This window comes from Electrophorus electricus, chromosome 1, assembly GCF_013358815.1.
Source record: "Electrophorus electricus isolate fEleEle1 chromosome 1, fEleEle1.pri, whole genome shotgun sequence".
NCBI lineage: Eukaryota > Metazoa > Chordata > Actinopteri > Gymnotiformes > Gymnotidae > Electrophorus > Electrophorus electricus.
In genome coordinates, this window is record NC_049535.1 from 30,931,992 (window position 1) to 30,947,567 (window position 15,576).

Below are 15,576 nucleotides of genomic sequence, written 5' to 3' on the forward strand. Positions count from 1 at the left end.
ACAGCCGGCAGGGCGCGGAGACTCCCGGCTCGTCCGGCCAGCGTGAGCGGAATGCACGGCCAGGTTGGCGGCTCCCGGCCTCCCTCGACCCCAGCTCTTTGCTTAGTGCCACTCCGGCCACATAGTAATCAAACATGCTGATATAAGAGCACAGAGAGAGAAGCAGCTTCTGCTTCAGCTCAGCTTGCCCCTAACCTCCCACCCATGGCTGGGAGGACCCTGTCGGATGATTATAGATAATGTGAGGATCAAATGAAGTGAAATAAAAGCGACTGTCCTACAGCATTTACCCAAGGATCAGCGTCGGCGCTGGGGAGTCAGCCCGGGGCGGGCTGCTATGCTTGTTCTGCGGGTATAGACTTGGCATTGCCTAGAGCTGAACCTTGTGGCACTCCAGGCCCGATGTTCACTAGGACCTGAAGGGCAGAATCAGACTCTAGATTCAGCCTCCTCTCTCCATCTTCCACCTTTACTCCTGTGCCTTCAGCACTGTCTGGCACAAACCCCTGATCACATCAGCTGTAATGCTGTTAGGATTTTATAAGTCAGCGTGTACCGGCTATCGCTCCCTGTCCTGAAGGGCAAGCAGCTGTGAGAGTTTTGCTTCATTTCAGAACTAATTACCTGCCACGTGCCGCGCAAATACCTCCGGAGGTGTTTTATATTCCGAGCATGGGTGGCAAGCATCGCAAACAGAGCACCAGTTCAGTAGCCCCGCCTTCGGGTTCCACAGCCCCGCCTTCGGGTTCCCCGCTCTGCAGCCCCGCCTCTCTCTCGGCAGCACACTGCTGGGCACTTTGCTTTCATAATTGTTTGCCGAGCTGCTGACGGAGGCTCCAGAATAGTGTGGATACTATTGCCGCATGCTGTTGCATGGATTAAGCACATCATTATGGCATCAAAAGCAGCACACTATATATATATATAATATATAGTTCATTAGTTTTAAAGTGCTTAAAGATGCCTGAGTATGTGCAACGTTAATTACAAATGTATTGATATATACAGTGATTTTGCATTATGTTGCCGTGCTCACTATATTACATCCGCTGTTTATTTTAGGGACCAAAATGGAAATAATTCTACTGTGTCTATTTTTACTATATGCATCGCCTCTTTTGAAGTGTGCTGAATGTTGTTTTCATTAAAAATGATATATATTTGTGTGTGTGTGTGTGTGTGTGTGTAGTGTGTATTTATATCCACAAATCAAATCCTTGAATGCCAGAAAGAACAAACGCCACTTGCCAACTACCTACTTTTTTCAGTAGACATTAAAGGTTTATGAACAGCCGTCTCTGTCTCTGTCTTGAGAGCTTTAAAGCATTTTCTTTATACAAGACCTGAGAAGACCCCTCCCACAGATATTCTCTTAAGGCTGTCATTAACTCGAGACTGCTTCAACCTTGACTGCAAGTACTACTCACAAATAAGAGGAGTTAGTATGGGTGCTAAAATGGAACTATCCTTTGCAATCTGCTTTCTTGGATTCATTGTTGGATGAAACTTTTTTTAAACAGTAAACTGGACCTGTGTGCACAGTACTTCTCAGAAACTGATGGCATTTTGGTGCTGTATATGCACATTTGAAGAGCTCCAACTGTTTGTGTTTTCCTTCTCCAAATTCCACCCAGTTTAAATATCACAATTTACTATAGTCCTACAGACTCTAATTCTGAGAGAAGATGAGAGTTTAAAGGAAGTTGGTACCAGTCTATTAAAAGTATTGTCATCATGTTACACTCCAAACTCTGCTTTGACAAAATTGTAGCTGATACAGTCATGCTACAGTCAAGCTACCTTAAATTGAATTGAACTGGTAAACGTTGAGGGTGTCCTGTCAATAACTTACACAGATGTTGAAGGAAAACATGTTTGAGCAGGTTGCCAGAGAGGCATTTAATATCTTCCCAGGAGCTTCATGAAACCTACACATACACCATAAGTAAATGGTATTTCTGCAACTTGTTAGCCAGATTCTCAATCTCTACCGAGGGAGCATCAGTGTCATATATTGGGTCTTCCAAGACCACTACAATAAACCCTCCCTCTTTTTCACAAGCCCTCTCCCTTGTATTTGTACCAGAAACACTCATTTATCAAACTGGGAGGATTTAGTCCTTCAAAGCATCATCGTCAACTTTAAACGCACCCCGCTACCCTCATCATGTGCACATATTCTATTCCCTGGCCATGGGGAATATCCCATAATGCAAGAATTCCATACAGATCCAGGGTAGAAAACAATGGCGCATTAAAGCAAAGTGGTGTGGATGTAGGTACGACCTGATTTATTTGTGGTGTGACACGCCGCTAGACAGGCACTCTACGTGATGAAGCAGAACGACAGGTTTATGTTCCCTGTGGCACCGGTATAAATGACCCGGCATTTGTGATCTGCGCTCCAGCAGCTTGCAGGAGGACGTGGGCCCTCAGAAATCCTCTCTGGCTTGATTTAGGGGCACACGCCATGGATTTGAATGACTTTCACTGAAGAGGCGTTTGTAAAACCTCGGGGTGGGTGTGGGGTGAGGCAGGGGTTTGGGTGTGTGTGTGAACAAAGCCACTGCACGAGTCACAGCAGGGTGAGCTGGCACTCAGGAGCAGTACTGTGCAGGAGACAGGGGCACCGACGCCCAGCATTGCATGTCATCCACAGAGCCTGCACTCACCTCTCCAGTTCAAAGAACTCCCCTCATGCGAAGGTCCAGATTTGCTGTTTTATGTGTGGACTGAAATATTTGGGCCAATATTTGTTCATGACTTAGTGCTCATTTAAATATTGTGTCGACTGCTGGAAAGAAATAGGGATTTTTTTTTTGTTTTTTGTCAATCGTCGCCTGGCTATGCAGTCACAGCTGGCCCTCATCCGGCTTGAGAAGACAGCTCTGGTTTGGGTCGACAGTGCTGTCTGTTCTTCTCTTGGCATAAACCGGTTTTCATCGTGGGGAGAATATGCCAGGACTCGTGAAAACCGCGTCCTCGCTGCCAACCCTGAGCGCTGTCCCAAAGGAACGCTGTCAGTTGATGAGTCTGACACTGGTTACTCTCTCTTTCTCTCTGTCTCTGTCTCAGTCTCCCTCTCTCTCTGTGTCTGTCTCTCACTCAAGTTCAAGGGGCTCCTTTGTCTTTTCAAGAGTTGCCTGTGCCTTGAGCCCTGGTCATGGTGTGAATGTACAAAGACATTAATGGGCAAAGCCAAGGCAGAAAACGGTACCAAGTGCATGAAGTGTTTACCTCTATTAACTGTTTTCCATATGATACTTCTGCTTGGGATCTAGTGACATATGATGTAACCGCATGCTTTGACATATTAAGCCAGTGGGGTTTTCCTTTTTGATCAAATCTGCATTGATTTTCTTTGACCAGAAACATTAGCATTAGGTAGCATTAACATATCCATTGCCCAATAGACCCACATTGATCCTGCTGTAGGTCCAGCATCCTGTAAATATTTGCGAGGTTATTGATTCCATTGGCTCTTTGGAAGGACCCTCGCGGTTTGTGGTCCTCTCCGAGAGTACGGCTGGACACTGAAGCACGCTCGACGAAAACCATCTGCATTCATGCCGTGTCTTGCCGGTGATTAAGTGTGCTTTGCATACCGCACCAGTGTGTCTTGTCTAATTATCCACGAGTTTACAGAGTCCTTTCAAAGCCACGTATCATCTTCTCGCCCTCCCAGGGAGGTGCTGTGTTTACCACACACCTCTCTCTTCTTCTCGCCTTCTCTCGGGGAGGTGCGGTGTTTACCACACACCCCTCTCTGCTTCTCCTCCTCTCTCTGGCACACCGCGCCTGCGTGTGCTTTTTGTGCAGCTTGTGTCGAGGCGTCATGGTAGCGACCTTGCTGGCCCCTCTCTTCACGCCACATCCCTCTGTCTCTCGTGGGCACGTGTTCTCTCTTTCTCGCTCTCTCTCACACACACACATACAGAAAGATTGAGAGAGAGAGAGAGAGAGAGAGAGAGAGAGACGAAAGATGAGGAGAGGTGCTGCATGTTTAAAGACTGCATTTTGACTCCTGCTCTTAGCAGGGACTCTGGTGAGGTCCGCACGTTGTGGATATTTTAATTAAGGCTTGTGCAAGGAAGCATGGGTAAGAGTTCACACACCACCGCACCACGACTCTCTGTCTGCTAGTCTGTTGTTCCAAAACGCAGGCTATTTTCAGACATCCAATCCACAGTGGGACAGAAGAGTGGACCCCGATGCTCGGTGTAAGAGCACTCATGACTCAGATCTGTGGCCGCCCCGCGGCTGAAGGGCAGACCCAAGTGCCAAGATGAGGAGGAATCAAATCACCTCACCCACAGCCCCTCCTCTCTATGACTTCAGCCAGTCTGCAAAGGCGTACGAGCACCCAGAAGGAAGGAACAGTTGTCTGTTGGACATAAGGAGGAGAGTCAGAATGAAAAGGGGACAAATAACGGTGGTACCAGTGCGGTTAGACCGTGGGGTAACGGAGCAGAACGTGAGGGTGGTGAATGTTACCGTCCCAGAAGATCTGGTGGGAATGGTGTCGTGGTGGCTGACAGAGGGAGAGAGAAGGAGAATTGTGATTTTGAGAGTCAAAAAGAGAACAATGAAGAATGAATGTGCTGGGATTGATGTACTAGACCTTTTTTTTTCTTTTTCTTTTTTTTAAATTACAGGGTTTTTTTTTAAAACATTCTTCTTTTCATTGCCTGACTACTTGAAGAAGAAAGTTCTTGTGAGAAAGAAAGCCAGAGAGAGAGGAAGAGAGTCTTATCATAGCTTGGATGAGATACAGGCTAGGAAGACAAGCAGAGAGAGAGAAGCAGAGAGAGAGGGAGGGGGCGGGGCCATGATGAGCTAGACCCAGTCATCCCTGGAGAGGCTATAAATGATATGTCTCTAACAGAAAAGAACTGGAGACAGCCAGTCTCGTTGGTGTCATTCACTATTCAAGCACCGCGGCCTGACACACAGTAGGCTGTAGATTCAGGCCTGACACCTACTTGCATCTCCGCCATCTTCTCTATGTACAGATGCGAGAATAATGCACTAATAAATGTATTCATAGTGCACTCCAGTTCTGACCTTCTGGTTTCAATTATGTGCTGTGACATTTAAAAAGAGATCTGTTTGGGATTAGTGGTCACTTTTAACAGTAGTAGTCGCAGGAGTCATGGCAAATGGTGTGGACCTCTGACAGCTGTAAAGTGCAAAATGCTGTTAGCATACCGCCAAGTCCTCCAATGTCAGGGTTTAGGAGGCAATGGATACCTGGAGGCTTCACTATCTGCCACACTGGAAGGTCCCTTTTTTCGTAGAAGATTGGTTTATACGCAGGTGCCACGTCTTGGAGGATGACATGAAGAAGAGCCATGGCTCTCAGAAACACATGAAACATTTCCCAAGCTTGTCTCGTGTTCTCTCTGACTTGTCAGGCATAGCAAAAGTCATAACATACTCTGCTGTATAATCCAGAGCAGTACGTGTGAGTATTATTATAACCCATAAATTACAGATATATGCTTCAAATATGTGTTTAGGTGACCATAATAAAAATAGGGTGATTTTAAAATACTTCTGCTGCTACTCTACCTTCCACTCTAGTATGGAGCCCTCAGGGTGGGGGAGCTACATATGTTCACTTGGGACAATTTATTATCCTGGATTTTATACATAGAGATTATCTGGGGGATTACGAGGTTAGACATTAAAAAGCCACATGATGTGTGTTTACTAAGAGCTTAGGGCTGTATACTGATGGGGCTCACATATGGAAAATAAAAGCATAAAGAAACCAAGACCCTTCCTCCCTCCGTCTGGCTCCCGGTCAGCCAGCCACTTACCCATATTTGTTCCCTGAAGTGGAACACTAACAGACGTTTTACGATGCAAATCGCCAGCCGTGGCGAGCTCGCGTTAATTCCCCCCCGAACGGCGTTGGGTTACTCATGGGAGCATTAAGCGCTCTGATTACAAGGGTCCATTTTCATGGCAATCGCATGCGTGCCGCTACAACTGTAACGTGCGACAGGTGAAAGAGCCCCAAAATGGCTGGTGTGTTTTTAAGTGCTGCGGTAAGAGAATTTTCATGCACGGGGCAAGAAGCTACAGCTTGTGGTATTTTTAATTTTTTCTTCTTAATTTCCAACCGTAACCTCGAGGATAAACCTGACAATGTATGAAAAGTAAAAGTGCTGTGCCTGTAATTCTATCCCCCCCCCCACCCCCCTTCAAGAACTCATGAATATTAATAAGATGGTGTCAGAAATAGAGCTAACCTTGATTTTACTTTCACAAGTTCAGTCCCACCTTTCCAGCCGCAGCTTTCCATACTCTTGCATATAAATTGGATTTGTTGGGAGGTTGCGGATCTCTCTCCGTGTGGGATGGGAGGGATACTCATTTTTTCCTGTTTCTTCTTTCTCAGCCATGTTGTTATGCTCACCTCTCCTCTAGCGGTGGGGGGGGGCAGGAGGCAGGAGGCAGGAGGCAGGGCTGGACGGGGGAGGCGCCTGCCGCCGCCTGTGGGAGACGTGCGGAGAGGCAGAACCGGAGGAGCCGACCGTCGCCCGGCTGACGAGCGGTTTTGTGTTTTCCAGCACAAGCTGGCACTTTGGCCATAATGCCTTTTTCGATGGCTATCGATTTTGGGGGGGACGGGTTGGCCGTGCGGCCCCAGCCTGATCGGGATGATGAGAGCGGTGCACTGTGGGTTTGTGTGGTCATTGTCGGGATTGGGCAGAACTGTAGAGGCACGGAAGTCAGCAGAGGTGGGCAGACTGGCCCAAAACCGTGCTCAAACAGAAGCACCGCAACTTCAGTCAAGTCGTGACTCACAGAGAAGTTAAAGCAGCCTACCAGGAAAAGGAAGAATTAAGTATGAGCAAAAGAAAAAGAATTAAGTTGAAAATTACTCAATTACTGAGCAACGTCCCTCTAGAAATTCTTCTGTTTTAGTACAAATAGAATAGGAACTGATGCTTAAACACAAAAAGGGAATCAAGAGTTGACTAGAATGCAAATGACAACAAGCCCATTCCTTTACCTTATCAAACTAATATGATTTGAAAAGGGACAAATAATCAAAATTTGAAGCAGTACATTTGAGGTACTCTCCATATCTGGATATCAGAAACGACAACAAAGATGTTTTAAAATGAGAGAATGAGTTTACATAAACAACACTTTTTTGGCGGGGTGGGGGGGTGTAGACACCATAACTATGAGATCCCAGACCTTCTTCTCTGCTATGATAAGATCCGTTTTATTAACATGAAGCACACAGACTAAACACAGCATACGTGCACAGTCTCTGCTGTGTGCTGATCTGCCGTGGTTCTTCCCCTCGTGCTCTGCCCTTTCCCACATCCCCTAGCAACTATTTTTGAAAATGTGGTCAAGACTCACTTCAGCTCCAGAATTCCAGCCAGTTTCCGTCCTGGCTCCATGCTGGCTGCGCCATGAGCTGCCACGCCGGGAACACACGCTTGTCCTGCTGGCTGAAGAGGTTAATTACAGCATCCCTTGCACCGCAGGGCCTTAGTCAGCCAGCATTGTGCCCGAAAATTAGCGCTCCCCAAAGAGAGCGCCTCCTTTCGCCCTGGACCCTTGCCCGTCTGGCACGGCCGCAGAAATGCCCGGTAACTGGAGGCCAGAATGAGATTTCTGTGCCGAGTCGTCTTATGAAAAGACAGCAGCGTTAGAATAATGCGGACGTGGTGAGGCGGCGTGTCCACGGTGCTTCTTCTACCAATAAACGGAGTATAGACGGAGGTGCATACACGTGAGCAGGGAAGGAGGACTGAGGAGGAGGAGGGCACAATGCGTGGCTCCGGGGTCAGGAACCGGCAATGAGGCAGGCCGGTCAGACAGAGCCCGGTAACGGCCAGTGGGTGAGGTGGGACCGACTCACGCGGGGAGATATAATTACACCGCCACTCTGCGCACCAGCCACACAGGCAGCAAGAATGATGGGAGAAGGTGGCGGTCAAAAGGTCGACTGCAAGTGTGTGATGAAGTGGCGCAACACGTCGCAGTCGGCCCGCCCGTGCCCGAGCACCCTGCCCAACGATTGATTCGTCTCGGATGTCAAAGTGTTTGTTTCTTTTTTTCAGCCCACATGCCAAACTCAGTCCTGCAAAAGAGTTTTGATGTTCCCCTGTGTTCCCACATAAACGACTATCGTGCATGGGATGATCTTGTTTTTGTTCGTTTGGAAGGGGTCACTGAGGGTGCGGTTGACCACGGTCGTGTGTGTATATGTGTGTGTGTGTGACCAGTTAAACTGAACTACCCAAAAGCCCAGAGAAAGGCGACATCTCCACACTTGGCAAAATGGCTGATTCCGCTGACGCAGTCGCTCCTGAAATATGGCTGCTCTATCCTTGGGTGATCACGGGAGGTTAAGAAAAGGCAAAAGAATGTTCTTCACGTAAGCTGTGCTGCTCAGGCCGCTTCCAGAAGAAGCTGCCCTCTGCCGAATCCCTCCTTCCCTGACAGCCGTATGTATAATGAAGGTGGATAGTAATTCTTTCCTCTTTCGGAACCCCACGTACATTAGCATTTACATCCAGCCCTGGCACTCAGCTCCGTCGCCCTGGCTCTCCAAACACCGATAAGAATCACTATCGACAGCCTTTTCCGCACCGCAAACCCGCAGGTACGTCGCACGGCGCCCAAGCAGTTAACATGCGCGCTATCTCGTCCGGGATACGAAGCGCGGGAGAGCGGTGCGGGGCAATCCGTCGGCCCGCAGCGGTGGGTGCAGCTGAGGGTTCCTCGCCCGGCGCGCAGGAGCGTCGGAGGGCGCGGCGACTTAATGAGACCTAATTCCGCAGCCCAGTTGGCCGGTCCGCGGCGTGTTCCAGCAGCCGAGTACTACGGACAGGCGCGGGACACGTGCAGGTGTCTGGGTGTAAAATGGGCCTCACAAATCACAGCGCCGGGATGGAATGCTTTTCCGCCATCACGTCAACTAATTAGGATCTAATTATCCAGGCAAGTGTAAACAATCGCAGCAGATGGCAGAATGCATGGAATTAACTCTAATGACCCGCGGCCCAGTGGAATTCCCATTCCGATGCCTTTGTTTGTTATTTTCCCTCCATTACTGTTTGGCCTACTTTCTAAATTCAGTTCGTTCCTGCCTTCTCATGCCTGAAGAAGACGTTTTCCGCCTCCTGGTCCTACAGCTCGTTTATTCTCCCCCTCGTCCTCTCGCTCATTCTCTCTCTCCCTCGTCCTCTCTCCCTCGCTCATTCTCTCTCTATCTCATTCTCCCTCATTCTCTCTCTCCCTCGTCCTCTCTCCCTCCCTCTCTCTCTCTCGTTCTCTCTCTCTCCCTCTCTCTCTCTCTCTCTCTTCCTCAACCTTCTTCTCCCGTTGGATTGCTGGTGTGTTTGGCTCTCCTTTAACTCACCTGATGTCAGTTAGCACAGCCAGCACACGATTTCGATCCTCTCTCTCGCTCTCTCGCTCTCTCGCTCTCTCGCGCACGCACGTGCTCCCTTGCTTTTCCACCCTTTTTTTCAACCGTGTTTGACCAAGTGGGCTTTTGGAGATGTGCTTTTTCGTGCCAGACAGAGTGTAATTACAGAATGGACGGCGTTAAAGCTCAGACAGCCTCGCCCGGGGACGGAGCCCGGCCCGCCTCACGTTTCCATCAGAAAATGCAAGACCTCACCGCGTCCACTTCAGGGGAGAAGGGCAGGGCGTCCTCTGATTGACTGCCTCTAGAGGCATTGGCCTAGTGGTGAAAAATAGTCATGGGAGGTAGACGTGGGGTCACAACGTCTCTTTAATGGGTAGTTGGCATGCGCGCGGCCTCCCACCCATGTGTTGTGCCAGGCGCGGCGGTGCCCAATTAGAGTTTGCGGACACGTCCCCAGATACATGGACACGCACGGTCCCCCCTGGCGCGGAGTTGGAGGCAGGCCGCGCACGAGGACCTGGCCGGGTGGATAACGGAAGAAAAACAGCACGGAGGCCGTCGCGGGGCCGGAGCACGCGGGATCGCGGGGGGAAGGCGTGAGAACGAAGAACGCCGACGCAGATAAGACAGACGGAGAAAGGGAGAAGGCACGGAGTGGATGTGTTCAGGCATTGTGTTGATGCGGCTGGCGGGCGCCGATAATTCAATCTGCTGGCCATTGACTCCTAGCATCCCCCATGCCTGCTCTGTCTTCACTCCTAATTAAATCTCGCTTTGATAGCTCAATGCTGACCCTAATTGCGTTGCTGTTACGTCACAGGGCTGCCCACTGCTCCGCGGATCAAAGTCCCATTACACCTCAGTTAATCTCATCAATTACAGATCCATTAACCCGCGGCGACCTATTCGTAGTTCGTGCAAGCGCGGGTTTTGCGCCCGGCCCGAACCCGGCAAGATAATGAAATTCAGTCGCACGAGCTGCTACGCCTGTTGAATTGCAACCGAAAGTTAAACAAAGCGATCTTCTTTTCTTTTTTTTCTTTTTTTTTTTGCGTACATGCCTCGACTGTCGAAGATGACATGCTGCTGCTAACTGCTGGCTCATCTCCAAGCTCCAGCGTCATATTCGGCTCGCGCGGCACCTCCGTGCCTCGTCGGTTGGATGCACGGAGGTGATTAGCAGGCTGTTGCTGCGCTCGGCGCGAACAAGGTCTTTTCCGCTCCCACACTTATACACGAGGAACGTAGGTGCTAGCTCACATGTCGTTACTGGAAACGAACATGTGTCGGTAATGACCATGCAGGCGTTTCTCCCCCCTCTGTCTCTGCGGAGGCCGGGGAGAGCCTTGGCCTGAGTGGTAATGGGCCCCTTCACCTCACTGGCAGGGTGGGAGGTTGCTGCGTTGCACTCGGGGGGAAGTTGATGAAGTGTAAATCGGCGAGGCAGAGTGACGCTGCCGGCTGACCTTCACATCGGTCTGGGAGTCAGACGTGGCTCCCTGCGCCGGCCCATGCTGCTCACCCGGAGCAGCCGAGGGCGTGTGCATGCGCACCTGTCCAGTGGGGCTGGACCTTTCTTATGAGCAAACAATTCCCAGCCTACCTGTTAGGCCACAAGGGACGATGGTGGGAGCAGGAAACGGCGCTCGCGATACAGGTCCCCTGCCTGTTCGTTCCCTGCAGCCGCGACCGAGGTGCGCACATCGCGATTGGCTAAGCCACATTTGTCCCAGCCCATGATTAAATGACGGTGGAAGTGGCCACCACTGTGTGAATAAAAAGGGAGGAAATACATCAGCAGTGCTGAATGTGCGCCCTGTCCCAGTGATTGCATGCCAGCGTGGTGCGCCATGCAACACAATGGGCCATGTTTTATGGATCCTGGTCGGTGCCCGTGGCCTTTGTCTGGGAGCTGTTAAAATTCCATGTGCACAGCAGGAGAGACTGAGTGCATCATGCTTCCCCGGCTCCACTACAGCCGTCAGGTTAAATGAAGGGGTTTTGTATTTCAGTGCGAGGTAGTGGCGTGTGGGCACGGTCCGGCTGTAGGAGTGGTCTGAGTCGCCCCATCCGGCTTCATCGCCGCAGGGGAACCATGCTCGGGACTGTCCATCTGGACCCCGCCACCTCCACACACACACACTTGCATGTTCATTGTGTGGAAATTACCTCCTCTGTCTGTGTGTGTGTGTGTGTGTGTGTGTGTGGGAGAGAGCAGGACGCGGCATGTGTGGGGAAGGGCTCTCGTCCCTGCTACAGACCCTCCAGATGAAAGGCTTGTGCTGAGCTGTGCAGCACACACCATCGGTGCTCTCGCTGACACTCTCTTGCACAGTCCGACTGGGCGCTCAGCTGCAACCACCCTTCTGCCTGTCGTGTTGCCGTCCACCCCCCCACGGCACAGTCAACATCGCCGGCAAGTTGCAGTCAAGAGCTTTAAGCTAGTTATTCCAACTTTTGCAGTGAAAGTATGCGATGGGCGAACACTTCCACACTGTAGGGATGCTCTGGTTTGAAGGCGGAACAGAGGAAAAGGAAGCCAGGTGTGAGAGGCATCCTAGTTTCGGAACGAATCGTGAAGTCCGACTGGGTGTGCAGGCGCCTCCCATCTCAGCTTCAGCGGGAGCAGATTTCCTCTGTGCCGGCGAGAACACACAGGTGCTATTAGCCGGTACCTGCAGCGTTGCGGCGTTCCGCCCACCGCACGGGAAGCTGTTGTCGGCAGCCGCCCCTGTGGGGTCCGCTCGTCTCGTTCCGAAAACGGGCGCGGGGAGAGGCGTCAACGTAGCCGCGCGCGCGGCGCACTTGTGCATGCTCGGGTCCCTAATGGCTGTGCGCATTGTAATGGGCAGAGCTGCTGAGTGGATGTGACCGGTGAGCACTGCCACGTTTACCCAGGGGAGGCAATAAGTGTGGGGGCAGGTAGTGCACCGGGGTGGGAGGGGAGGCATTTTATTCCTGCTCACACAGGGATCATTTGAGAGGGCTGTTACCCAATGGCCATGATTTGGAGGAATGGCAGGGAACATCCAAGCGGTTGATTGGACAGATCATGGGCCATATCAACTAGGGAGGATGGAGAGGATTACCCCTGCCTGATTGTCGGTGGGCGTCTGCACGGGTGTGTGTTGTTCTGCTTCCACTGAAGCACTGGAGAGGGGTGTTTTATGCATGTGCACGTGCGATTTTAGGTGTGTTTAAGAATCAGTAAGCATCAAACGCTATCAAGCACTTTTGTGTTCATATGGCCAAATCATTGCTGTTGGGGAACAGCCCTGATCTCCATGTAATGTCCACACCTGTGTGTGTGTGTGTGTGTGTGTGTGTGTGTGTGTGTGCGTGTGAGTTTGTCTCTCACTCACCATCAGATAATTGTATTCCCCTCTGGAGTGGGTGCAGTATGCCCCTCCCTGAAGCCCTCTGCAGCTCCTACAGGCCAGAGTATATCAGCGCTGGCTGTTTGAGGGCGGAGCTGAGAGGCCACCAATAATGGCTCAGACCATTACTCACTGCCAGGCTTGGCACTACCGCGGGGCACACCGGCTTATTGCCTCTATTAATACAAACTTTAATTAGCCTCTCACCAAACGCCGTGACAATCAGCACCGGCGTCACCTGAGGGGAAGGGGTGCCCGCGGTCGATACGTCCCATCATGTGCTCCTCAAGTGGGTAATGAACGCCCTTCATCTCCCCGGGCGGGTCGCGTCCGCGCGCGGATCCGCGGGGGCAAGACCCCACGTATAGATGATCCTCCCGCGCAGGTGGGGCTGAAGACGAATGGATGTGGGAGGAGCTCGTAGGTCATTCTGTCACTTCCGTGGAGCGAACAGCTCCATCTCGGAGCACCCTTGAACGTCTTCGCTCGGCGACGGCGTCGGGGCTCGGCGAGTCCCACTCCATCTTCCCTCCAGCAGCACCTCCCCTCGAGGCGGGCCTCCACCCAGAGCGCACCGCGCTTCTCAGCCTGAACCTGATTTGACCTGCACCGTCAGCGGCCTTGATAACTCCAGGTCCATGTCTGATTGCTCTTGACCCGTAACATACCTTCCTCTGTGCAGATGACGTACCACCCTACTTCAAAATGGAGCCGGTGGCGACCCAGGTGCACCTGGAGGGGAACCGCTTGGTGCTGACCTGCATGGCGGAGGGCAGCTGGCCCCTGGAGTTTAAATGGCTCTATAACGGCACAGAGCTGACACGCTTCTCGCTGGAGTACAGGTGATGTGCCCCCCCCCCCCCCCCCCCCCCCCCGCTCATGCCTGCCCACCTCAGCTCTCTCTATTTGTCATTCCCAGCACACAATTACTGCAACAAATAGACACATTAATCACAGTTTACCTTTTAACAAATTTCTCATTTGCGGATATTTATTCAAGTCCCGCCTCATTTCCATGCATTTATGCTGAAACAGTGGAGGATCATAAGCCTCTTGAGATATGGCACCTCATTCCCCATGCAGGCATGAAATGACTCTCAGATTATCGATTTGCCACTCGTCCCACTCACCGTCCTCCCTGGCCTGGACGCAGGGAGTGAGCGGCACATTCCCGCCATGTCCTAACCTCGCTTTTTGTTTTTTCCACCCTCTGAATTCTTTATGGACGCTGTGCCCAGCGTGTGATGGGAATGTAGCATTGCGTCCAGCGAGTTGTCTATAGAATGGAAGAATGGAAGAGGTGCATTAGCCTCAAGAACCACGTGATGTTTATAATTGCAAATGCGGAGTGAACTGGTTTGGGGAATTTTTTTTCCACATAATGGGCGGGTTTCCATCTTCCTCTGCTTTATACAGTAACATGGAATTGGTGTTGACCGCAGGCTGGCTGGCGTATGCTTATTCAATCTCACAATTCCACCCTGAGTCCAAATTTCTGGACGGATCTGGACTAACTAGCGTCATGTTCCCGGTCTAGCGCATCCTCTCTAGTGCGCTGCAAGCTCCTGTATGCACGCAGGTTTTCTTTTATTAACGACTCCGCCAAGGTGTCTATTTCATCACCTGTAGGCTTGTAGAGCGGTTTGTTGGTGTTCGGTCTTGAATTTCAAGTCTGAACAGCCTCGTTCCAAACCGCCTCAGGTCGTGTCCTCTGGAATACCCTACCCGAAGCACACTCGGATGGCCCGAAGGGGTTCAGCCCCTTTTCATGGGCTTCTCTTAGTCTTTACTTGAGACTGGGTCAACGGCGGTAGCAAAAACGGCTAGCCGTCTGCGTCCGCAGACCCCCGACACGAGATCCCAGGTGGCGACAGCTGCGTTTGGAGACTCGGATCGCGTTTCTCCTCGTTACGCTTATGATCAAAGAGAGAGGCGGCATCCACTTGACTGCGGTTTTGGGAATGGCCGAGCGACCCGCGGCAAGGGCTTGGAGAGGGAGATAAGGAGCCGAGCGCGAGCGGCTAAGTGAATTAGGAAGCCGTACATGCGCGGCTCCTTTGCAACCCCCATGGGGAGAAGGTACAGATGCAGAATTTCCAACTCCTATTGATCAAGCCGGCAAACACGCACGCACATACAAACGCGCGCACACCATTTCTGCCCTTTGTTCTCTCCTGCTTTCGGACTTAATGGCCTCTGCCGCTACACGCTGTCATCATGACATCAAGCGGGCCCTAAAAAAGCCTTCCATTACGGGTGGGGGGGTGGGGGGTGGGGTTTGCTCAAGGGAGAGGCGCAGCGCGGGCAGCCGAAGTCCAGCACTCGCTCGGTGTATTACTCGCAGAGCAAGAGCGACGCGCCTTTCGGAAGGCCTGAGACATTTCATTTGTACTATATTAGGAAGTGCGATGTTGTGGGGGTGTGTGTACGTGGGAGTGTAAGTGTGTGTCTTTGGGTCCAACGAGCCTGTGTGCGTGCATGCGTGTGGGTGTGTGAAAACTGAAATCGGGGAAAATAGTGAGAATGACCAACGTGCCTGTGACGTGCAGGTACCTGATCCCGTCTCTGGACCGAGTCCATGCTGGCTTCTACAGGTGCATCGTGAGGAACCGGGTGGGCGCCCTCATGCAGAGGAGCACGCGGGTGCAGGTGGCCTGTAAGTTCACCGAGAGCTCTCCTTTGGCAGAGGGCCACACTGCACTTAAGGGAGTAACACTGTGGTGTCAGTTTGTGCTTCTCTCTCTCCTCCCTCGCTCCCTCCCTCCCTTACATCCTCTCTTATTCTCTGTC

General features: G+C 51.4%; 1 protein-coding gene across 1 annotated transcript in view; it reads left to right on the forward strand.

Moving 5' to 3' along the window:
- The window catches only part of sdk2a (sidekick cell adhesion molecule 2a), a 76,128-nt gene that overhangs the window by 32,124 nt on the left and 28,428 nt on the right, over nucleotides 1-15,576 (forward strand). The window contains exons 2-3 of the mRNA XM_035532457.1: nucleotides 13,469-13,628; nucleotides 15,336-15,442. Of these exons, the coding sequence (XP_035388350.1) occupies nucleotides 13,492-13,628; nucleotides 15,336-15,442 (244 nt within the window). The 5' untranslated portion in view covers nucleotides 13,469-13,491. The remainder of the gene's footprint in view (nucleotides 1-13,468; nucleotides 13,629-15,335; nucleotides 15,443-15,576) is intronic.